Below are 26,786 nucleotides of genomic sequence, written 5' to 3' on the forward strand. Positions count from 1 at the left end.
AAAAAAAAAAAAAAAAAAAAAAAAAAAAAAAAATGTGTGGTTGGTACTCAGTTGTACATTTTAGTATTCTTGTTACCACAGCACATATTATTATGAATATGTGAAATATGTTATAATAAAACTATTTTTTTAAAAAACACAACAGAGAGGAGATTGCATTAGCCTAATACTGATCTGGGAAGTCCTTTGGTCCCACCAAGAAATCTTTGGGTATTCTGTTCCTAAAAATCTGAAGAGGCAGTAAATCAGAGAGATTTTTCAGTCATACTACTTCATCCTATGAATGGCCCAAGGAATTCCTTGTACCTTAGACACTTAATGAAAAAATGTATGTCTTAAAACCTCACTAAAGACTTTTTCTCAAAGCACATCTTGGTGGCTTTAACCAATTTTAATTATATTCTCTACCAGTTTCTTTGTCTTTTCTGTTTCTCCAGTTGCTTCATGAATATTGGATGGCTCTGCGGAATCGTGTATCTGCTGTGGATGAGCTTGCAATGGCCACAGAACGACTAAGAGTGCGTCATCCTAAGGAACCTAAGCCCAATCCCCCCGTTCTTCATATCATTGAGCCACATGAGGTAATTATCAAGTAAATCACGGAAAAAGGCACAGCAAGTAGATGTCACAGAAATCCATAGAAGAGGAAAGTGATCTATAAAGTGTGTGTTTAATCTCTATTCTTATTTTGTCGATCAAAAATGGTCAAAGATGAGCAATTTACATCTAATACATGCTTAGCGTCCACTATTTTAGTACAGTTTTTTTGTTTCTCTCCAGAGCACATTCATCTATTTTTAAGCACCTGCTATGTGCTGAAATCTGTGGGTATTATCAGTCACTTTTAGACATATTTTCTATACCTCAACCTTATCAAACTAGAAAAATCTTTCTTAAGAAAAACTAAAAACTTTTTGGGCTAGCTTTTGTTAGCTCAGTTGATTAGAACACGGTATTGATAACACCAAGGTTCAGGGTTTGATCCCTGTTACCAGCCAGATGCCAAAAATAAACAAAAAAACTTATATACAGTTTTTTTCTGCTAGTGATGAGCAGATATTTACAGCTTATCCTCTAATAAATCTGTCTTTATGTCCCAGGATTAAAACATCTCCGTCAGTCTTCTCTGTTCCACATTAAAAATATTATTTCCTTTGTAATTTATTTTTATGTCTTATATATATATTGGGTTAGAGGGCAGGAGGGGGAAGGACAGCAAGATTGTTTCCTGGATTTCAGTAAATCACTCAGGCCAGAGCAGCAGATCATTTAATTTTTCTTCATCCCATGGATGTATTATGAAAAATTGTATGCAAATGGAACTTGGGTCGATTTTTATAAGGACATTTATTCTTTAAAGAACTCCACACTGAATTTTGTCTTCTATAAAGCAAAAGTCTTTTTGAAATATATTACCTACTATCCATTTTGCAAGTTTGCATTTTAAAATATAAATAGGTTTTCTTAAGACAGGACACATTTATATTATTGAAGAAGAATTGTGCATGTTTAATATAATTTAACCATCTTTCTGAGAGGAAATAAAGTTTTTTTGTTTTTTGTGTTTTTTTTAGGTAGAACAAAATCGTATAAAACTACTAAATGATAAAGCTGTTGCTACATCACAGCTTCAGAAAAAACTTGGGCAGCTTCTTTACCTAACTAATTTGGAAAAGGTATTGTTTCTAAAAGATGCTTTTTTCCCATACTATATTATTATCAGCCAGTTAGGGATTTCTTCCATTTAATCTGTTAGTCCCATAATTCTGCAGGGTTTTTAAATTAATCTTTTATTTGTTTGTGTTATATGAGCCAGAACACTAGCTATGTCTACAGTTGCTACGCAGATCACAAAAGAAGATTATATCTATAGAACTTATAAGTTACACAGATGATAGGAAAGGCATGCATTATATAGTAAAGGACAATGTGAATGGACTAGAATTCAGTGCCTTGAATAGGAGAGGTATTACAACATACCTCTGGGTGAAGACTGCATTATATAATATATACATATTCATTCATTTCTACATACATAGATATTTTTTAAATTATTTGAAACTGTGAAATATGTTTGGAAAGCTACTAAATCAGAAGACATCATATTGAAGTTAGACTTCAATTATTTAATGTAATGCACAACATGTTTTCTGAGTTGTGATCAAAGTATTATATAGGATACTTATTCATTGATGAGTCAGTTGATACATATAATTCCATTTTATTGCAAGAATTTATAGCTAGCCAGTTGGCAGAGCACCTTATTAGAAGAAAGCTGGACAACATAGATAAAGTGAATTGGAATCTACACAGTAGAATTTAATGGACATTTTAGAACTGTAAAAATACAATGTCTGAAATTAAAAACTCATTGGATGGAGACCAGGCACAGAAAAAGACAGGGTTAGTGAACTCAAGCACAGTATTATACAAAATATTCAACTTGAACAAACATGGAAAGAAAAATAAACAACAGAATATAGTGAAAGAAATCCGAGACATAGTCATATCTGGAATATTTGTAATTGAAGTTGACGAGAAAAAGAGAGGTAGAATGGGGCAGGAGCAACTTGAAGAGATAATGGCTGAGAATTTTCTAAAACATTTGGACACTGAACAAACATGACCTAATTGACACAGATCAACAACTCAGAATACAGCAGTTACATCCAACAACTGCAGATACATTTTTTTAGGTATACATGGAATATGTACCAAGATAGACCTTATGCTGATTAAAAAAGCAACTCTTCACATTTTCAAAGGATTAAAGTTATGCAAAGGTATGTTTTCTGACTAAAGAAGAATTAAACTAGAAATCAGTAATGGAAAAATAACTAGATAAATCTCCAAATGTTTGGAAATTAACAATACACTTCTAAATAACCCATGGGTCAAAGAAGTAGCAATGGAAATTAGAAAATATTCTGAGCTGAATGAAAGTGAATATATGGGACAGAACAGCTAAGGAATGCTTAGAGAGAAATTTATAACTTTAAATCAGGGATCTTCAAACTAATATGCATGGGACAAATCCAGACTACTACCTTTCTGTAAGTGGAGCTTTACTGGAATATAGTCTACATTCTGAAATAACAGAGTTGAGTAGTTGCAACACAGACCATATGGCCCACAAAGCCTAAAATATTTACCATCGGGCCCTTCATGGAAAAAGTGCCAATTGTCTTTTTAAATATACTAGAAAAGAAGACTTACTGTAAATTATAGTAAATTGTTCACAAAGTGCTACAGTAATACCCCTCCATGTATACATGCCTGTTAGCAATTCTGTCCCATACTGACTCTGAGCTTGGTCAGATAACTTGCTTTTGATCTTTTGACACAAGCAGAGACCTGAAAAGTCCCATGCATATTGGAGTTCTCCCAAACTTGTTAGTCTTTGGAACTCTGAGACTGTGCAGAAGCCTAGATTACCTTTCTTGAGGAGCAGAGCCTTCAGCTCAGCCCTCGCCATAGACTAGCTAGCCTTCCAACTGTCAGACATGATCATGAGGCCATCCTCGACCACTGAGCCCCAGCCAAGTAAGCCTATTCCAGAATTACCCAGATCACCTGTACAATCATGAAAAATGTATGTCTGTTTTAAGCTACTATGCTTTTAGATGACTTATTATACATTGTCTGAAACAGAAATTAATAATTAACAGGAAAAGAATCATTCAGTTCAACTTTTTAAAATGTCTGCATACTTTCATTTAAGTTAATGGAATTGTTTTGAACTCTTAGAGTTGCTGAATACATGCAAAAATTTAGCTTTTTTTAAAAATAACTGTAAATCAAAAAGTAATTTGTTTTATGTTTAATTATTTGGTTAGTGAAACCACAGACAAAAACTTTAGTGATCTTCTAGTCTAATTTACTTTCCTTTATGTTTTCCTCAGTTTTTTTAAAACATGTTCATTTGGTGACCTTTCTGAAACTCTTCCAGTTTTTGTAATAATTTTAAGGGGATTTTGAAAAGCTGTTTTATTTAGATATAATTTCTAGACATGGAGAGTTCTGAAATCAGTAACATTTCTGCTTTCTAGTTATTTTCCTTAATGATATTAGAAAAATGATGCAGAGAAGAAGCCATTATTAATAAGGAGTTTATGTTATGTAAATAAATGCTGCTTCTTCCGATATCTATGGTATTATGCCAAGAAGACATGCAGAATAAGTACAGATTTTCTCGACAATTTATAATGAAGCTTTATTTCAAAATTCTAAATTATGTTTTTTAAATAATTGATATTTCTTTATTACAAAATCTATACTTAAAATAAAATTTTGAAAATTTAGCTGTTGTATTTTGCTTTTAATTTTGGTTTCTATTATAATCACAAAACGGAAATATGATCATTAAACTATAATAAAAATTGTTTCTATTTTTTTCTTCATTTTTTAAATAAATGTTATTTTCAAGTTCCAGGAATAATAATAGTAGATAATATATAAATTATTAGATCATCTCAATTATTAGATTATTTAAATTGTGATTGCCAGCATTTACTTCTATAAATGAGTTGTAAAGCATGTATTAGGTTTTAAATGTAAAAATGTAACTAATACATTTTTGTATTCTTCTTTTTTGGATAGTCTCAAGATAAAACATCAGGCGGTATTAATCCAGAACCTTGTCCAATCTGTGCTCGACAGCTGGGAAAACAGGTGAAATTATAATAAACATCACATGCATTTATAAGACACCTCACAGTTTTGAAAGGCTTCTACATACATAATCTCTCTCTTTTGTGTCTTCTTTTTTTTTTCTCATGACAACTTTGTATGAAAGGCAGGTATTACTTCCATGTTAAAAGTAGGGCCAGAGGTTAGATGACATGCTTAGTGCTACGTATGTTTGAGCAGCGTTTTTCCTAAGTGATATGAAAAAATATTTCTAAAGTGATCCCATCTTTTTCATTAAAGATGTGTAGTTTTGAACATTGTTACCAGTCACAAGATTGTGTTCAAGTAATTTGACTTTGTTGGTTAACATAGTTGTAGTTATTTGGTAATTGTACAGAAATTAATACAATATGCATATATTTACTTAACAAGGTATTACAAAGGTATAGTAACATAGCACTTACTTAGTATTATTATTATCTCCTAATCCTAAGCTTTAAAGTACAAATAATATCTCTTCTAGGGGGATTTAGATGTGATTTTTAGAAGATAAGTATATTTCTTTGTGAATATCATTGTGTAAATGTCCATAAACATGACAGTACTATATTAGTTTTCCTCTAAGAAATTCATATTTTTATCCTACCAACTGTGATTTATGAAACCATAAGTTTCTGCTTTGTATAATAATATATACAATATCAGAATATTCATTGCTTTTCAGAATCTGAAAGATAAGCCTGTTACTGTTAAACAAGTAAAAAAAATTCTTGACAGGTTTTTTGTATTATAGAACTGAATGAGAGTAGAAAGGTAAATGTATGAGTTCCATATTCTGACCAGCAGTAATTAGGGAAGAAAGTACCTTTAGTTTCCAAGACTTATGGAAAAAGTGAGATTTCAAAAGATACTCTATTTGGTTATAGATCTCAAGAGGATAAATATTACATTAGACACTGAGCAGAAGAATATTAAGTGTACCAATACTGATGACTTCTGACAGAAGTCAGTGATAAAAAAGGTGATAAAAATGTGATAAAAATGAAAAGGGTCATGACATAGAGTAATGTCTTTTTGCTTTTAGTTTTGATGAGATTCATGCAACTGGATTGTCTGAGAAATTTTATTTCATTTTGTCTTAAGCATCTTTGTTTTTTAAATTTTTTTTGTATACGTTATTTCATTTAATTCTAGTGTAGCTAGGTCTACACTTAGAAAAACGTATTGGATAACAATAATAGTAACAAACTCTGTTCATACCCACAATCTGTAGGAACTCTGTATCCTTTCCCTTTACCTTCCCAATTCTCCTCCTCCCTTCTAATTTAGTTCTATTAAATTAAAATCTGTCAGAGGTAACTCATATATATTGGATGATGGCCCTAGAGGCATTGCCATTGTCTGTTCTTTTATTTGAGCCACTTTAGTCATCCTGTCACTCCTCATACTCAGGTGCCAGGTATCTCTGGTTTTTTTTCTTTATTACAGATAGAGGTAGACCTGTCTTTCTGTTCACCTTGTCCATTCTGAGCTCCCATGAGTTGCAAAAGCCCTCTCTACTAGGGCTTTCATCCCTCCCTTTCATTCCCAGTGGTTCTGGAGGTGCATGGCATACAGAAGAGTGCTGCTCTGTGTCATGCAAAAATGCTAGTGAAACATTTCTTTAGTTTTGTTATAGCCTCAGCTCCTGAGGACTCTGACACAAGTCCTTGAGAGCAGAGAACCATCTAGAGAACAATATGAATAGTATTAGCCAATGAAACCCCAAATAACCCTTCCCCCTTCTCAATAATTATAGTATTTTATTTTATTTTATTTATTTATTTTTTACTGTTTTATTTTATTTTTGAGGTGGTGGCTGGCCAGTATGGGAATCTGAACACAATAATTGTTTCGAAATCAAGAGTGTATACCTCAATTTTCTCTTCCCTTAGTGTGAGTTCTTTTCCAAGGAGTCTATTAGTCTATCCTGCAAAGTACCTCCAGTGGCACAATCACACACTTTTTCTTACAAGTCTGTGCATATCCAAATCCTAGGAAAAACATAGCTCAGGATTTAGGAGCTTTGTCATTCATAAAACCACTCAGTTTTGCCAGATGAAAAAGGTTAAATAATTTGCATAAGATGCCATAGCTTTAGAACTGACAGCTAGACTATTGTAATTCTCTTCTACACCCACCATTGCCAGAGAGAGGAAAAATCTGCATGGTGTGCACCAGAGATTCAGAGGATTATTTTACTTTTCCTTAAATAGGACAAGGGGTTTCTCAAAAATACCTTTTTGTTAGTTTGAAGTTTTTAAAATATATCCTGAACCACTTTTAAAATAAATCTGAAGCTAGCAGAGTATGCAGTGGAAGTGTGCTGGGTCCATAAAATCATTCTGAGAAAATAGCTCATCTAATTTTCTATATAAGTACTTTAACACGTAAAAATATAAAGCTGTTTAATAAATTAAATAGACTATATTGAGCATGATATTATCTCCAAGTTAATGTTATTCCCAGTCCCTGTATTATATCTCCTGTTAGAGTGCTGAAGGGGTAATTTGCATTTTTCCTAAATACTGAAATGAGAACACCCACTTCTTACAAAGTAACAATGACTGACTGACTATTATGCTCACTATTAGAGTGAGCAGAACTAAAGACTATGAAAGCTCACACTGTTCGGACTAAAATACAATTTAAAAGCACAACTTGGCTTTTATGACTTAAAGGTTAATGTCATGAAATATTTAGGAAGTGAAATTGTGACTCCCTCTCTTCCTTTTAATGTTTTTATAGATCATAAGGCGTCTTTGATAGCTTCACACTGAGGCTTGTTCTATGTGTTTTCTTTTTAGTGGGCAGTACTGACCTGTGGACACTGTTTCTGTAATGAATGCATTGCTATTATCATCGAACAATACAGTGTGGGGTCTCACAGAAGCTCCATTAAGTGTGCCATCTGCCGCCAGAACACATCTCACAAGGAAATCTCGTATGTCTTCACCTCAGAGAAAGCAAGCCAGGAAGAGGACATCCCTGTGAAGGTAAAGTAGATCAAGAACATGTAGAAGCATACTTAGAGCAATGTAATAGGAATTAGTATCTAGCCAGTGAGAGAGTTAAAATAAGAAAAAGGTCAGCACGGTGAAATGTCCGTGGATACACAGCCTGAAAGCCTCAGTTTTATCAATTACTTTTTCATTGTGGGAGGAACACAAGAATGCCTACTCAAACATGGTTAGCAGTAGTCATGCCCACTTTGACAAAAAAGTAACATCTTAGAATTCCAGTTTCTTATCATCTTCTAAAGTGTTTCTGTCTACTTCAAATAGATAGACCTCTGATTAAATTAGAGATTTATTTAAAGAAATCTCTTTCCTCATTTTTTTACTCAACCCTGGATATCAGGAAAAAAGGATGTGCCCAACCAAATGGAAGGAAAAAATAACTGAAGTTAGTGAAGACTGTCACCAGAAAGAGATGGTGCACTTTTAAATGGCACGGACTGAAATTTGGCTTTATTTTCCTAATTTTTTTCCCAGAATCTTAAGGAAATTGCTATAATTTGAGATCCAAACAGGATCTGTAGTTGCATTTTTTTGCCTAAGGGGTACTTATTTAATGAAAAGCCTTTACTAGACTTTGTGTTCCTTGTTTTCATTAAACATGCTTTTTAAATTTTTCCGGCCAAACTTAGACACAGCACATATCCATATATAAATGTAGTAGTGAATATGGGCCTGAAGGAGTAGTTTAGAGAATGGTGGGGCTGGCTCTTAAACAAGAAGTAATGGAGTCTTCTTTATTAATTCCTTCTCCTCTTGGTTCTTTGATACTCTCTTCTCATTTTTTTTAAAGAATATATTTTATGAGTAGAATTAACTAAAGGTTGAAATTTATGGCCAGGAGTTAGGCAGTTTTTAAGGGTCCCCTCCCACCCAGAAAACTATAGTTGAATAGTTGAATTAAATATTGGACAAATAGTTGAATTATATATTGGACTATAGTTGAGTTAAATTGTAGTCTAATAGTTGAATTAAAGGGCCGGCCCGGTGGCGCACTGGATGGTGCGCTGCTTGGGAAGCGCGGCAGCGCTCCCGTCCGAGGGTTCGGATCCCATATACAGACCGGTTCCTGCTCACTGGCTGAGCGAGGCGCGGGATCAACACCAAGGTTTGCGATCCCGTTGCCGGTCCCCGGTCCGGTACAGGGGCAACACTGAGGGTTGCGATCCATTGCCGGACACGGAAAAAAGACAAAAGACAAAAAAAAAAATAGTTGAATTAAAGAATTTTTAATTGCTGTTTTTTTCCCACCATTATCTGAGGAAAACATGAAAATATCAGTTACATTGCTCTCTAGTGTGTTGGGATAAGTGGAATGTCAAAGTTGGAGTGAACATTTATTCATTCATCCATCAATTCATTCATTCCACACATAGATATTGGACACATTCTGTGTGCCCCACAGTATGCTAGGCCTTGCAGATGCAATATACACTCATGAATAAAACAGATTTGGTTACTGCTTTCATGGATTTTACAGTTTGGCAGTGGAGGAAAGATGTTTAATTTGGGACAGGAAGAACAAGCATTAAAAACAATCACAACAATTCCTTGATTTTGTTAAGACATGTGAACAGATATGATGTCGATGGTAGGAAGAGGGGAAAGGGAGGGAGGCAAAGGAGGAATTGATAAAGGGGCACAAAAATCAACTATATTGTATATTGATAAATTAAAACAGAAAGCAATATTTATTCTTCTAATATCAGGAATGAAAAGGGAGTTGAGCACAATTCATCAACAGATGAAGAAGTTATACCTCAGTAGTGATACCTCCAGTTGATCCAGTGATACTACCAGTTGTAAAAATGAATTCTTTTTCTTTTTTTTGTAAATTGCGAATTTGGTATCTACTCTAAGTCATCCATACAGTTGAAAAAGTAATATTCTGAAAAGTCTTTTTTTGTTGTTCTCTTTCTAAGCAAAGTGTGGGAAGCATTCAGACTAAAAGCCATTATGAGAATCTCCAGTTGTGTGAGATTTTTTAATGCTTAGTGATTAAAAGAAAAACTTTATAAGAAAAAAAAATTAATGTCTTTTAATTGTGATAAGCATTACCAAAGAAAATCAAACCTGGCTTTTCTCAGGGAATGACAGTTAAGCAGGTAAGTAAGGGATGACTAGATTAGCCAACGTGGGGAGAAGGCACCCAAACAGAAAAAAGAAAGTTATGTGGAAAGGCCTGAAACAAGAAGGGCCCAAGTGGACCTGAGTTCTTGCAGTGTAGATAGCAAGATGGAGAATGGAATCATGTGAGTCTGGAGACCTAATGGAGACTGATGTTGAAGGGCCATCTGAAGATTAGGGAATTTTACAGTGGTCATCCCTTATTTGCAATTTCACTTTCCATGGTTTCAGTTACGCATGGTCCAAAATTCATATGTTTTAAATTGCGTGCTGTTCTGAGTAGCATGACAAAATACATCATCTTGCTACATCCAGTACAGGATGTGAATAATCCCTTTGTTCAGCTATCTATGCTGTATACACTACCTGCCCGGCATTCACTCCACAGCTATCAGTTATCAGATTGACTGTTGTGGTATCGCAGTGCTTGAGTCCAAGTAATCCTTATTTTACTTAATAATGGCCCCAAATGCAAGAGTAATGATGCCGGCAATTTGGATATACCAAAGAGAAGCATAAAGTGCTTTCTTTAAGTGAAAAGGTGAATGTTCTCTACTTAATAAGGAAAGAAAAAAATTGTATACTGAGGTTGCTAAGTACACATCTTCTATCCGTGAAATTGTGAAGAATGAAAAAGTTTTACTGTCACACCTCAGACTGCAAAAGTTAGGGCCACAGTAGGTGCTAAGTGCTTAGTTAAGATGGAAAAGGCATTAAATTTGTGAATAGAAGACATGAACAGAAACTAGTTCTAATTGAAGGCAGTCTGGTTTGGTACTATTTGTGGTTTCAGTGCACCCACTGGGGGTCTTGGAACATATCCCCTCAGGATAAGTGGGGACTATTATGTTTTCATATAAGCCAAAAGTCATTAAATTTTATAAGCAGGTAAGTATCATGATTGGATTTGGATTTTTAAAAGATCCCTCTTGTTGCAGTGTGGAAAATATGAGTAGATTAACAGGAATAGAAAGAGTAGGAAGTTTGGAGAGACCGGTTTAGGAGGCTACAACAGTGGTAATGGTGCCTTTTATTAGGTTGATGGCAGTGGAGATGGAGAGAAGTAAGTATATTTAAGATACATCTAGAGTAAAGCTCATTAGTAAGCTACAATGTTGGAGGCATTGGTGAAGTAGGAGATTTCTTAGATGAGCCTCTGGTTTCTGATGTGAAAAATCAGGTGTATAATGGTATGGTTACTGATATAAGGTATTTGGAAGAGGAGTACATTTAGAAATACTATACTTGAGAAGCCAGAGACGTCCAAGTAGAACTATCCAGAAAGGTGTTGATGTGTGGAGCTGGAAATACAAAATTAAGAGTCACTGGCATGAATGATCTTTGAAGCCATGGGATTGAATGAGATTACCTGAGGAAAGAGATAGAGAAGTCAACTTTAGATCAAGTCCTACAGAGTTCATGACTTTTTGAAGATTGAGTATAGTGGGGAGAGGCTGGAAAAGGAGCCTGAGAAGGAGCAACTAAAGACATAGGCAGTTTAGGAGAGTTTACTGTCAGTAGAGGCTACAGGAAACTCGGCTTCAGTAAGGAGATAGTGAGCTGTGTGTGATGATGCCAAAGGTCAGTCAGCTGCAATATGGACTAATTTGGCTAATGGAGGTAATTGATGACTTCAGAAGAAGTACTTTCAGTAGAAATGTAGAGGCAAAAAGCAGACTAGGAAGGATAGGGGAGTGCACAGGAAGTGAATAAGTGGAGAAAGAAAATACCCAACTATTTCAGGCATTTAGCTGTGAAGTAGGAAACTGAGTTATAACCAGAAATATGAAGTGCATTTTTTTTTAAGATAAAAGATTCTTAAGCATGTTTAATCACAAGTGAGGGAAGGAAAAAAAGATAGGTTGAAGACATAGGAGAGAGAAGCAATAATCTGTAATACAAGTTTTTTGAAAAGACAGGAAGAGTGTTGATGTATAGAGAGAGAGTAGAGGTTTCACTGAAGTCAAGTAACAACTGTTAAGTTAGGCTATTGAACAAACAAGCTGTAAGAGCAAGAGTCCTTCTCTGAGAATAAGAGATCTTAGTCATTTCAGAGAAGACAGATATTAAGTGCTCTAGATAGGATTATAGAAGTAGGTGCCTCAGGTCAGGTGGAAGAGAAAGGGTGCTAGAAGATGAAGCAGTGAGACCTGAATGTTGGATGGGTTGTCCAGGTGGACAGTGTATATCTCGACTTGAGATGTAAAGTTAAAAATGGTGAGGTAAGCATTAAGTTCTTTAGTGAACGAAGTGTTCAGTAAATAAATGACAGCAAAGGCTAGGGAATAAGTGGGATTCATGAGGCTTGAAAGCATGGAAATTTTTACAAAAATGAGAAATAATGATTGAAAAGCTGCATTTGGGGTCCAAAGAAAATAATACCAATGCTCAGGTGCAAGGAGTATGAGAGAATAAACATTCTCCATTCAAAAGGGCTGCTGAGAAAGCAGTATGCTCAAAGGGCAACCAGATTCTAATTAAAGCAAAGAAGTAAACAGCAATATTTCTACAAAAGGCAAAAACTGTGGAAGAGTTTGTTGATAATAAAGCACAGGCTTCATAGGGCACCACCTAAGGGTTCAGGAGTAGGAGAAAAATGGGAGGGTGAGCAAGCAGGAGGGAACTACAAACTGCAGAGCTCTGTGAGAATAACAGCACGGGCAAGGATAAGTGAGGAGAGGATCGTAACTAAAGATCATCTAGTCCTGTTATCTGGGAATCCCCTTGAAAAGTGTGTATTTTTAAAGCAAATGCGAGAGTTGCTGAGTGAAGAAGTAGGTGACTTATGGTGCAATCTACTGACCATTCCTGAGGGATTTGATGGTTGTTCTTACTCTGCTTGCCACACAAAGAGCTATTCTTTTTCCTAGTCCCTCTCTCCCACTTTCTTCCCACTCCTGTAGTTTCTTTCTTTTCCTTCTCATAGATAGTCTTTCTTAGCCCTTCTTTCTCTTCTATCTCTTCCTCTGGCCACAGGCATCCCAAGAGCCACAGATGGCATTTGTGTCTAAGAAGAGGCGGTACACTCTTAGGTGAAAGCATTCATTACAGTGTGAGGAACTAGCATAAGAAAGAGCAGTGAGGTTGAAGAAGTGATTGCTCTAGCTACCAATAAACAGCAGCACAGCCTCTGTGAAATTGAGCCCATCACACCCAAACACCTGTTCATTTTATGGCAGCTTTCCTAGACACCCAGGAGAGAGTCCAGGACAGTTACATTTGCTGTCCTGTTAGGACAAGGATGTGAGTGTAGAAATACCGTTTATTGTGCTCTCATTTCTTCCTGTTTTTCATGGGTACTGATGAATATAAGAATTCATTGAAGCATCTTATAAAAAATTATAAGGTTATAGAATTACTAAAGTTTTAATAACTTCCCTTTTGTCTTAGCTGCATATATACTTACATTTCCTTTTTATTTCACACATGACTGAGTGTTGTACCTCTTATGCAAGCAAGTTTTACAAATTCTCACATTGCTTCTTGCCACATTTATGTTTGCCTCTTGCCTCCTTGTCTGTCACCATTTTTGTCTGTCACTTCTGCCTTCTGCTACCTGTCATTTCTTTTGATTCCAGTCATATTTCTGCCCTACTGTCACTTTATTTTTGAAGCATCTGCTTATTGTATTCTCAGACTTCACCTCTTCAGACTCTGAAACTTCCTCATTTATCACCTATCTTGGAATTGAAGAAGTAATCATACTTATACATAAAATAAAGATGATTCTATGCAAATAATTAAGTCATTATTTTCAAGTCCTAGCACTATTAGTTCAAACTATTCCTAAACCTAGGGGTGTTTTTCTTTTGTACTGTTGTTGATTATCAAATCCCTCCCTGATCCTTCATAAATATTGAGAAGTAATTTTTTATTTCATTGAAGTTTTGTATTATTGAAAATGTTTGTTTCACTGTACATATTCATGTCAAGACTCTTGGACATAGCAAACAATACATGATATCATACATAGTCCTTAATCATACAGCTGATCAGCAGATAATAGGTATTTGGAGAACATAAAAATAGTATTAAATAGTATTAGACAATTTTTTCTAGTAGCATTGGAAAGAAGAGACTTTACAATGTAAGGAATCCTATTGATAGACCATGGAAATAAAATGAAGATTGGGATCAAAAATGTCTCATTTGGTGGATGCACACTTAAGTTAAAGAACGTATCTTCCCTAACAACAATGTGACAGTATTCCTAAATGACCTTTGGAACCTACTGGGCATTTCACAAAGTAAACAAAATTCCCCTTGCAAGTTCTGACAACTGCCAGGCATTTTGGATGAAGTAGGCCTCTTGGCAGAACATATGACCCACGTGGCATGTTCCCTGTGTCCTACGTTTGGCTAGGTTTCATACAAAGCATTTTTGCCAATGGAAACCCTGACCCTATAATGGACAAGATTCATGTCATAAGAAGACTGTCCAGAAGAAAATATACTACATGGATATAGCTACAGCAAAATAGCATCCTCCCCACCCCATCACCGCCACTGCACACATGCAGAATTGCTCCATAAAATGAAACTTTTGAGGTCTGACAATCCACTGGCCTGCTTTTTAAAATAAGGATTTTTTTCAGGCTCCATCCCCATAAATTTTGACTCATTAGGTCTGGAATATGGTGTAGGAATCTGTTTTTAGCAATCAAATCTATTGGTAATTGAGACATCTTATATAGCCATTTTGTACAGAAAAGAATAGTATATTTCTGCATTGAAACTCTTAGAAATGTTTAGCAGTATGATGGCGTAGAATTCAACTATGTGTAGAATCCTGTTTTTTCATTTTCTTTTTGAGTTTTTGTTAATTTGTTTCAAAGGTGACTTGTGATGCTATCTCATACTTTCTAAATATAATTATACATCTGGGTGGAAAAAAACTGATAATGAAATTCTGACTGAGTTTAAAGTAGGCATAAAATAATTTGGTAAATATCTACAAATGATTATTCTTAAATATATTTAAATTTTTTAATGTAAAATATGACAGGTTTTATATAAGATGTAACATATGAACATTAACTGGTAAATCTTAAATGCAGTTGTATGTTTTAGAATATGTTATGAGTAAATATAATTGCAAAAAGAAAACAATTCCTATTCACTGGCTAAATTAGCACTTGTAATTCTAAACTGTTAGTGAGCCTCTTGTTGAAGTTAGCCATAGCTTACAGTAAATTGAATGTACACTAGAGACTTCTAAGACATGAACTATAAATTATCTTGTGAAATTATGAAAAACTTAGTTTTGGGGGGGCATAAACTCCATTAAAATGTGGAGAGGTCATTGTTCATGAGGCAGGGACTTTGTTTTATTCACTACCTTATCCCTAGCATCTAGAAAAAAGCCTGGAATGTAACAGGCATTCAGTAAGGATTTGAAAGAATGGATGGATGGATGGATGGATGGATGGACGGACGGACAATTGAATAATATTTACATATGAGTATTATATCTCTAAAAGCCTTTGGATCCAAATAATATTTTTAATTATTTTGCAATTGCTAACTTACTCTTGGAAATAATTTTATGCAAAGTGTTTAAAAGAGCCCAATAATATGTGTATAATAAAGTGTTCATTTAAAATTGCTTTTAGGCCAAACCAGCAACATCAACCGTCCTTTTTTATTTTCCTCTATATTCTATAACATGCAGTAAACTGTACGCATTTGGAGATAAGGGAATGTATCTTTTTGTCTTTGTATATCCAGTGCGTAATGTAGTTCTTTTTCTTAATTAAATGAAAAATCATATATATTTCTGGCACGTAACAAGATATTTTGATATATGTATGCATTGTGCAATGTTGAATCAAGCTAATTAACATATTCATCACCTCACTTTTTTGAGATGAGCACACTGAAAATCTACTTTCTTAGCAATTTTCAAGTATACAATACATTATTATTTACTTAGTCACCATGTTGTACAATAGATCACCATTCCTCCTGCCTGAGACTTTGTACCCTTGAACCAACATCTCCCCAAGCTCCACCCCTCACACACGACCCTTGGTAACCACTGTTCTACTCTCTGCTTCTAAGAGTTTGATTTTTTTAGATACCACATACTAGGGTACTTCAAAAGGCTCATGGAAAGATTCATATGATTGTTTAATTCTGTTTTTCCAAAAACTTTTGAAGTACCAGTGTATAGGTGAGATCATGCAGTGTTTGTCTTACTGTACCTGGTATATTTCATTTAGCATAAGGTTCCACAGGTTCATCCGTGTTGTCCCAACTGACAGAATTTTAATCTTTATTAATGCTAAATAGTGTTCCATTATGTATATATACACATTTTCCTTAATCATTCATCCACTGATGGACACTTAAATTGATTCCAAATATCAGCTATTGTGAGGATGCTGCAGTGAACATGGGACTGCAGATATCTCTTCGACACACTAATTTTAATTCCTTTGGATATATACAGAGAAGTGGAGTTGCTGGATCCTGTCGTAGTTCTTTTTTGTTTTTTTAAGTAGCCTTCATACTGCTTTTCATAATGTCTGTAGTTAATTTGCATTCCCACCAGTAATGTAGGAGGGTTCCCTTTTCTCTACATCTTCGCCACTGCTTGTTATCTCTTGTCTTTTTTATAATAGCCATTTTTAAAAGGTACGAAGTAAGATATTGTGGTATTAGTTTGCATTTCCCTGATGATTAGTGTTGTTGAGCACCTTTTCATATACCAGTTGGCCATTTATTTTGAGAAATGTCTGTTCAGGTCCTTTGCCCATTATTTAATTGGGTTATTTGTTTTCTTGCTATTAAGTTGAGTTCCTTATATATTTTTTTACGTTAACACCTTATCCAGATGTATGGTTTGCAGATATTTTCTCCCAGGCTGTAGTTGTCTCATCATTGTTGATTATTTCCTTTTATGAAGAGAAGGTTTTTACTTTGATGCAATTCCATTTATCTATTTTGGCTGTGCTTTTGGGGTCATATCCAAAAAACATTTGCCAAGACCAGTGTCTAGAAGCTTTTTTCCTATGTTTTTTTCTTATAATAGTCTCTTCTCAGGTCATATGTTTAAGTCTTTAATCTTTTTGAGTTGATTTTTTTTTATATGGGGTAGATAAGGGTCCAATTTCATTCTATTGCATGTGGATTACAGTTTTCCCACATTATTTATTGAATAGACTGTTCTTTCCCCATTGTGTGGTCCTGCTAAGTTTGTTGAAGAGAAATTGATTGTAAATGCATAGATTTATTTCTGGGCTCTCTGTCATGTTCCATTGGTCTATGTGTCTGTTTTTATACCAGTACTATACTGTTTTGATTATTGTAGCTTTATACTATGTTTTGAAATCAAGATGTGTGATAGCTTTGTTTAGTTGTTCTTGTTGTTCAAGATTGCTTTGGCTTCTCAAGGTCTTTTGTTTCCATATGAATTTTAGGATTTTTTTTCTATGAAATATGTCATTGGAATTTTGATAGGAATCACATTGAATCTGTAGATCACTTTGGGTAGTAAAGACATTTTAGCGATATTAAGTTTCCAGTCCAACACAGGGTGTCTTTTCATTTATTTATGTCTTCTTCAGTTTCTTTCATCAATGTTTTATTTATTTATTTATTTTTAATTTTATTTTATTTTACTTCTCAAAATACATTGTACTTGATTTTCATGCCCTTTACCCATTCCTCTCCATCCCCTCCCCGCCCCCACCACATCATATCTGTGCACTTGACTTAAATAGTTCAAGGAATTTTTGTGGTTATTCTGTCCTCTCCCTCCATTTACTTGTTTGTGTGTTTATTTTTTAGCTCCCACAAATAAGTGAGAACATGTGGTATTTCTCTTTCTGTGCCTGACTTGTTTCACTTAATATAATTTTCTCTAAGTCCATCCATATTGTTGTGAATGGTAGTATTTTGTTCTTTTTTATAGCAGAGTAGTATTCTATTGTATAGTTGTACCACAGTTTCCTTAGCCAGTCACCAGATGATGGACATTTGGCTGATTCAGTTCTTGGCTATTGTATATAGACTGCAATAAACATTGGAGTACAGGTATCCCTTCAGCATGATGATTTCCATTCCTCTGGGTATATTGCCAGTGGCGGATTCTCTGGGTCATATGGTAGATCTACCTGTAATTGTTTGAGAAACCTCCATATCATTTTCCATAAAGGCTGCATCATTTTGCAGCCCCACCAACAGCAGATGAGAATTCCTTTTTCTCCACAACCTCTCCAGCACTTAACGTTCTCAGTCTTTTGGATATTAGTTATCCTAACTGGAGTGAGATGGTATTTCAGTGTGGTTTTGATTTGCATTTTCCAGATGTTGAGTGATATTGAGCATTTTTTCATGTGTCTGTTGGCCATTCATATATCTTCCTTTGAGAAATGTCTGTTCAGCTCCTTTGCCCATTTTTTAATTGGGTTATTTTTGTTGTTGTAAAGTTGTTTGCATTCCTCGTATATTCTGGATATTAATCCTTTGTCAGATGTATATTTTGCAAATATTTTCTCCAACTCTGTTGGTTGTTTTTTTATTCTGTTGATTATTTCTTTTGCTGTGCAGAAGCTTTTTAGTTTGATATAATTCCATTTGTTTATTTTACCTTTAGATGCCTGTGCCTTTTGGGTCCTATTCATGAATTCTGTACCCACTCCTACTTCTTGGAGTGTTTCCCTTATGTTTTCATTAAGGAGTTTTATTGTTTCAGGATGTATATTTAATTCTTGAATCCATTTTGAGTTGATTTTGGTATACACTGAAAGATACGGGTCTAGTTTCATTCTCCTAAACATGATTATCCAGTTATCCCAGCACCACTTGTTGAAAAGGCAGTCTCTTCCCCAGCATGTAGCTTTGCTGCCTTTGTCACAGATCAGATGGCTGTAGGTGTGTGGATTGATTTCTGGGTTCTCTATTCTGTTCCATTGGACTGTGTGTCTATTTTTATGCCAGTACCATGCTGTTTTGGTTGTTATAGCTTTGTAATATAGTTTAAAGTCAGGTAGTGTTATGCCTGCAGCTTTTTTTGTTTGTTTGTTCAGGATTGCTTTGGCTGTGCATGGTCTTTTGTTGTTCCATATAGATGTCTGGATAGCTTTTTCCATCTCAGAGAAAAATGTCATTGGAATTTTGATGGGGATTTCATTGAATCTGTAGATCACTTTATGTAGTATGGACATTTTCACAATATTAATTCTTCCAATCCAAGAGCATGGGATATCTTTCCATCTTCTTGTGTCCTCTTTAATTTCTCTCGATAGTGGTTTGTAGTTCTCTTTGTAGAGATTTTTCACATCCTTGGTCAGCTTTATTCCTAAATATTTTATTATTTTGGTGGCTATTGTAAATGAGCTAGCTTTCTTGATTTCTTTTTCTGCATGTTCACTGGTGGAGTGTAAAAATGCTACTCATTTTTGTTTGTTGATTTTGTAACCTGCAACTTTGCTGAAACCATTTATCAACTCTAGGAGTTTTTACATAGAAGCTTTAGGCTGTTCAATATATAGGATCATATCATCTGCAAAAAGGGACACCTTGACTTCATCCTTTCCAATCTGGATGCCCATTATTTCCTTCTCTTCTCTGATTGCTCAAGCTAGTACTTCCAACACTATGTTGAATAGGAGTGGTGAGAGTGGGCATCCTTCTCTAGTTCCTGTTTTTAAGGGAAAAGCTTTCAGCTTTTCCCCATTCAGGATAATATTGGCAGTGGGCTTGTCATATATGGCTTTAATTATGTTTAGATATTTTCCGTCTATGCCTAACTTGTAGAGAGTCTTTATCAGGAAAGGATGTTGAATTTTGTCAGATGCTTTTCCAGTGTCAATAGAGATGATCATGTGGGTTTTGTCTTTGATTTTATTAACGTGGCATATCATATTTATTGACTTGCGTATGTTGAACCAACCTTGCATCCGTGGGATGAATCCCACTTGATCATGGTGTATAATTTTCTGTATGTGTTACTGTATTCTGCTATCTATTTTTTATTGAGGATTTTTGTATCTGTATTCATCAAGGATATTGGCCTGTAGTTTTCTTTTTTTGTTATATCTGTGTATGGTTTTGGTATTGGGGTGATGTTTGCTTCATAGAATGAGTTTGGGAGAATGACCTCTGTTTCAGTCTTTTGGAACAATTTGAACAGAATTGGTATCAGTTCCTCTTTGAAGATTTGGTAGAACTCTACAGTGAACCCATTCGGTCCTGGGCTTTTCTTTGTTGGGAGCCTTCTGATAACAGCTTTAGTCTCTTTTATTGTTATTGGTCTGTTCAGATATTCTATATCTTCTTGGCTCAGTTTTCATAATTTGTGTGCAGCCAGAAATTTATCCATTTCCTCCAGATTTTCAAATTTGTTGGCATATAGATGTTTATAGTAGTCTTTAGTGACTCCTTGTATTTCTGAGGTGTCAGTTGTAATATCACCTTTTTCATTTCTAATTTTTGTTATTTGGGTATTCTCTCTTCTTGTTAGTCTTGCTAAAGGTTTGTTGATTTTATTAGTCTTTTCAAAAAAACAACTTTTTGTTTCATTGATCTTTTGTAGTGTTTTTTGTGTTTCTATTTCATTTAGTTCTGCTCTGATCTTAATTATTTCTTTCTGTCTACTAACTTTAGGTTTAGATTGTTCTTCTTTTTCTAGATCTTTAAGGTGAAGTGTTAGGTTATTTATTTGCCATCTTTCCATTCTTCTGAAGTAAACATTTAATGCAATAAATTTCCCCCTTAATACTGCTTTTGCATTATCCCACAGGTTTTGGTATGATGTGTCATTATTTTCATTAATTTCAAGAAATTTTTTGATAGGTTTAGATTGTTCTTCTTTTTCTAGATCTTTAAGGTGAAGTGTTAGGTTATTTATTTGCCATCTTTCCATTCTTCTGAAGTAAACATTTAATGCAATAAATTTCCCCCTTAAAACTGCTTTTGCAGTATCCCACAGGTTTTGGTGTGATGTGTCATTATTTTCATTAGTTTCAAGAAATTTTTTGATTTCATGTTGAATTTTTTCTTGGACCCACATGTCTTTAAGTAGAATGTTGTTTAATTTCCATGAGTTTGTATCATTTTCAGAGTTGCATTTATTATTGATTTCTAATTTTAATCCATTGTGATCAGAAAAAATACATGGAATAATTCCAGTTTTTTTGTATTTGGTAAGACTTGCTTTGTGACCTAACATTTGGTCTATCCTGGAGAATGTTCCATGTGCTGATGAGAAGAATGAATATTCTGAGGTTGTTGGATGGAATGTTCTGTAGATCTCTGCCAAATCCAATTTGTCTAAAGTATTGTTTAGTTCTTGTGTTTCTCTGTTGATTTTTTGCCTGGATGATCTGTTCGATGAGGAGAGTGAGGTGTTCAGATCCCCCGCTATTATGGTGTTAGTGTCCATTTCTTTCTTTAGATCTAATAGTGTTTGCTTTGTAAATCTGGCTGCTCTGACATTAGGTGCATATATATTTATGATTGTTATGTCTTCTTGATGGATAGATCCTTTTATCATCATGTATTGGCCATCTTTATCTCTTTTAATGGTGTTCACTTTAAAGTCTTTTATCTGATATAAGAGTAGCTACTACAGCTCGTTTTTCATTTCTACTTGCATGATATATCTTTTTCCATCCTTTCACTCTTAGTCTATGTGTGTCTTTACAAGTCAAGTGAGTCTCTTGGAGACAGCATATTGTTGGGTCCCTCTTTTTAATCTAGGCAGTCAGTCTGTGTCTTTTAAATGGGGAATTTAGTCCCATTACATTGAGTTGTTATTGAAAGGTGTTGATTTACTCTGATTTTTCTTTAGATGTCTTAAGTATCTTTTGTTCCTTTCTTTCAAATTTTCTGTTTGTCTTCTGTATGTCTTCTGTATTTGTTAGTTTCCTGGGGTGATAGATAAACTATTTTTTTTCTCTTTTGTTAGCATTATTGTCTTGCTGGTAGGTATTGTTCTTTCTTGTGTATTCATGGCAGTGATGGTTGTTTTTGTGTTATCAAACCCAGTACTTCCTTGAGAATTTCTTGTAGGGCTGGTTGTGTGGTAGCGAACTCTCGCAGGTTTCTTTTGTCTGAGAAATATTCTATTTGTCCTTCATTTCAAAGAAGAATAGCCTTGCTGGGTAAAGTATTCTTGGCTGGCAATTTTTTGTCCTTTAGTATTTTAAATATATCATCCCATTCTTTTCTGGCTTTTAGAGTTTCTGATGAAAAGTCTGATTTTATTCTGATTGGGGCTCCCTTATAGGTGACTTGCTGCTTCTCTCTTGCAGCTTTTTAGATTCTCTCTTTGTCTTGGAGAGGACTTTTGGGGTTGAATGTGTTCGGTGATCTTTGGGCTTCCTGAATCTAGGGATCTGTGACTTTCCCTATACCTGAGAAGTTTTCTGCTGTTATCTCATTGAATATGTTTTCTATGCCATTTCCTTTTTCCTCCCCTTCTGGAATACTCATGATTCGGATATTTGAGCACTTAAGGTTGTCAGTTGTCTCTCTTAAGTTTTCTTCATTTTTTTAAATTCTTTTTTCTATTTTCTGGTCTGGCTGTGATAATTCAAACAGCCTGTCTTCGAGGTTAGAAATTCTGTCTTCTGCTTGTTCAAGTCTGCTGGTTAAACTCTTTGTTGAGTTTTTTATTTCGTTGAATGAATCCTTCAGCTCCACAAGCTCAGCTACATTCTTTTTCAAGGCCTTGATTTCTTTGTACATTTCTTCTTTCAGATCCTGTATATTTTTTCTCATTTCATTGTGTTGTTTCACTGAGTTTTCTTATATCTCATTTAGTTTCCTTAGAATTCATATCTCATTTAGTTTCCTTAGAATTTCTCATTTCATTGTGTTGTTTCACTGAGTTTTCTTATATCTCATTTAGTTTCCTTAGAATTCTTACTCTAAATTCCTTGTCTATCATTTCAAAGACTTCCTGTTCTATAGGATCTAGTGCTTGAAAGTTATTAATTTCCTTTGGTGGTGACATACTTTCTTGATTTTACATATTTCTGGTTTCTTCCCTTTGGTGTTTTGTCATTGTGGCCGGGGTGTCACAGTCCACTTGTTTCACCCTGTCTGGCTTGGATCCTGAAGGGACTGCTGCTTCTGGACAGCAGAAACTAGCCTGGACCAGAGTCCCGCCCCACCTGCCTTCACCAGCTGGTCGGCTCGGGTTGTGGGAGCCTGGAACCTCTCAAGTCACTCACAGAGACAGGATGGCCTGGGCCAGAAGTCCCACCCTGCCTGCCTTCACCGGCTTGTTTGCCTCAGGGCGTGGGAGCCCGGGGCCTCTCAAGTCACTCACAGAGATGTGATGGCCTGGGTCAGAAGTCCCACCCCACCTGCCTTCACCGGCTCATCTGGCTTGGGTCCTGGGAGCCAGGAGCCACTTGAGTCACTCACAGAGATGGGGTGGTCTGCACCAGAAGTCCCTCCCCAGCCCCACCTGCCTTCCCTGGCAGACAGGCTCGGGGTGTGTAAAGTCAGAAGCTCTAAAGTCTCTCTATGGAATGGGGAGCAACCTGAACTGGGGTCCTACGGCAGGCGGCTCCTGTCCGCTCCAGCACAGATTTCGGGTCCTCCGTCGCTGCTCAAAAGCTGCAAATTGGTCACTCTGTGGGAGAGAGTGACACCAGGAACCAACTACTCTGCCATCTTGACCGGACTCTCATCAATGTTTTATAGTTTACACTGTACAGATCTTTCACCTCCTTTATTAGATTTATTCCTAAGTATTTTATTTTTTGATGCTATTGTAAATGGGATTTTTTTCTTTCCAGATATTTCATTGTTATTGTATAGAAACACTACTTATTTTCATGTGTTGCTTTTGTATCCTGCAACTTTACTAAATACATTTATTGGGGCTAACAGTTTTTTGGTGGAATCTTTAGGGTTTTCTATATATAAGATCATGTTACCTGCAAACAGTTTAAGTTGTTTCTTTCCAATTTGGATGCCTTTAATTTTTTATTCTTGCTAAAACTTTCAGTACTGTGTTGAACATAAGTGGTGATAGTGGACACTGTTGTCTTGTTCCTTATCTTAGAGGAAAGGTTTTCAATGTTTCACTGTTAAATGTGATGTTAGCTGTGGACTTGTCATATATGGGCTTTATTGTGTTGAGGTACATTTCTTCTATACCTAAATTGTTAAGAGTTTTTATGTGAAAGGATGTTAAATTTTCTCAAATGCTTTTTCTGCACTTATTGAGATGATCATGTGGTATCTTTCCTTCATTCTGTTAGTGTGATTTATCACTATTATTTATTTGTATACATTGAACCATCCTTGCATGCCACGTATGTATCCCACTTGATCATATAAGTGATCCTTTTAATGTGCTGTTGAGTTTAGCTTGCTAGTTATCATGTTGAGGATTTTTGCTTCTGTGTTCATCCAGGATATTGGCCTGTAATTTTCTTTTCTTGTATTGTCCTTTTCTGGATTTAGTATGAGGGTAATCCTTGCCACCTAAAATGATTTGGGAAGTATTTGATCCTCTTCAGTTTTTGGAAGAGTTTGAGAAAGATTCATATTAGTTCTTTTTCACATTTTTGTTATGCTTCAGCAGTGAAGCCCTCAGGTCCTGAATTCTTCTTTGATGGTTGACTTTTTATTACTGATTAAGTTTTCTTACACTCTGTTGGTCTGTTTAGATTTTCTAAGTCTTTGTGATTTGGTCTTGGTATGTTTCCAGGAATTTATTCATTTCTTCTTAGTTACCCAGTTTGTTGTATAATTGTTCCTAGTATTTGATGATCCTTTGTATTTTCATGGCATCAGTAATAATGTCTGCTCTTTCATTTATAACTTTATTTTTTTGATTCTTTTTTCTTTTTTTGTTAGTCTAGCTAAAGGTTTGTTAATTTTGTTTGTTTTCAAATAACCAACTCTTAGTTTCATAATCTTTTCTGTTATTTTTCTAGTTTCTATTTCTTTCTTTGATCTATATCATTTCTTGCCTTCTACGAAATTTGAACTTAGTTTGCTCTTTTTCTAGTTCTTTGTGGTGTAGGGATTTATTGCTATACACTTCCTTCTTATAACTGCTTTTGCTGCATCCCATGATTTGGTATATTATGTTTCCATTTTCATTTGTCTCAAGATATTTTTTAATTTCCTTTTTCATTTCTTCATTGACCTATTGGTTGTTTAGGATCATGTTTAATTTCCACATATTTGTGAATTTTCCAGAATTCCTCCTTTTGTGGATTTCTAGTTTCATACCATTCTCAGAAGGTACTTGATATGATTTCAGTCTTCTTAAATTTAAGACTTTTTCATGACCTAACATATCATCTATCCAGGAGAATGTTCTGTGTGCTCTTGAGATGAATGTGTGTTCTGCTACTGTTAGATGGAGAGTTCTGTGTGTGTTGGTTAGGTTCATTTGTTCTAACGTGTAGTTCAAGTCCAATGTTTCTTTATTCATTTTCTGTCTGATCTATCCATTGGTGAAAATGTGGTATGACATCCCTACTATTATTTTGTTACAGTCTATCTTTTAGATCTATTAATTTTTGCTTTACATATTTAGGTATTCCAATGTCAGGTAAATATATATTTATAATTATTATGTCCTGTTGGTGAATTGACCCCTTTATTTTTATATAATGATCTTCTTTGTTTCCTTTTACAATTTTTAACCTAAAATCTCTTTTGTCTGATCTAAGTATAGCCACCTTTGCTCTCTTTTGGTTACCATTTGTGTGGAATATCTCTTTCCATCACTTTCAGTCTATATATGTCCTTAAGTGTGTCTTCTTAAAGCTAAAGTCTTATAGGCGGCATATAGTTGGATGCTGTTTTTTAAATTCATTCAGTCACTTTGTGTCTTTTGATTGGAGAATTTAATTCATTTACATTTAAATTAATTATTGGTTGTTAAGGACTTAATACTACATTTTGTAGTTTGTTTGTCTGTTTCCCTTCTTACTTGCTGGGTTTTTTCGGGGGTTTTTTGTTGTTGTTGTTATTTTTGTTTTTGTTTTTTTAGTGGTATGCTGTAATACTTTTCTCTTCATCTTTTGTGCTTTGACCAAGGGTTTTTTCTTTCTGGTTACCATGGCACTTACATACTACATCTTATAGTAGTGTAATTTAAGCTGCTAACAACCCAACTTCAATCACATGCAAAAACCCTACACTTTTACTTTTCTCCCAACCATATTTTATGGTATTGATATCACAGTTTACATATTTTTATATTGTGTATCTGTTAAAAATTATTGTAGTTATAGTTATTTGTAATACTTTTTCTTTTAACCTTTATATTAGATTTACATACCACTGTTAAAGCATTAGAGTATTTACATACCACTGGTACAGCATTAGAGTATTCTCAATTTGACTGTGTATTTTACCTTTACCATTGAGTTTTATACTTTTGTATGTTTTTATGTTGTTATTTAGCTTCCTTTCATTTCAACTTGAAGAAATCCCTTTTGCATTTCCTGTAAGGTAGTTCTCATAGTGATGAATTCCCTCAGCTTTTATCTTGGAATGTCTTTATTTTTTCTTCATTTTTTTAAGGACAGCTTTGCTGGTTATAGTATTCTTGGTTGGCAGTTGTTTTTTTTTCTTTTCAGCACTTTGAATATGTCATCCCACTCCCTCCTGCCTTCAATATTCTGTTGAGAGATCTTCCAATAGCCATATGGAGGTTCCATTATATGTGATGAGTCTCTCATATCTTGCTGCTTTCAAAATTCTCCCTTTGTCTTTGACTTTCAACAATTTGATTATAATGTGTCTCAGAGTGTTCTTCTTTGGATTGATCTTGCTTGTAGTCTTTTGAACTTCATTTATCTGTACATCCTTTTTCCTTCTAAGATTTGGAAAGTTTTCAGCCAGTATTTCATTAAATAAGCTTTCTTCCCCTTTCTCTCTCTCTGTTCTCCTACTGAGACTTTCATATTTGTAAATTCGTACATTTGATATATCTCATACAATCCTTATGTTTTCTTCACTTTTTAAAAATCTTTTTTTTTGTTC

General features: G+C 34.8%; 1 protein-coding gene across 1 annotated transcript in view; it reads left to right on the plus strand.

Moving 5' to 3' along the window:
* SHPRH (SNF2 histone linker PHD RING helicase, E3 ubiquitin protein ligase) overlaps positions 1-26,786 on the plus strand; it is a 91,307-nt gene that overhangs the window by 51,026 nt on the left and 13,495 nt on the right. The window contains exons 22-25 of the mRNA XM_008576630.1: positions 438-581; positions 1,575-1,676; positions 4,600-4,671; positions 7,476-7,664. Of these exons, the coding sequence (XP_008574852.1) occupies positions 438-581; positions 1,575-1,676; positions 4,600-4,671; positions 7,476-7,664 (507 nt within the window). The remainder of the gene's footprint in view (positions 1-437; positions 582-1,574; positions 1,677-4,599; positions 4,672-7,475; positions 7,665-26,786) is intronic.

The sequence above is a fragment of the Galeopterus variegatus genome, unplaced genomic scaffold, assembly GCF_000696425.1.
Source record: "Galeopterus variegatus unplaced genomic scaffold, G_variegatus-3.0.2 Scaffold1378, whole genome shotgun sequence".
NCBI classification, from domain to species: Eukaryota; Metazoa; Chordata; class Mammalia; order Dermoptera; family Cynocephalidae; genus Galeopterus; species Galeopterus variegatus.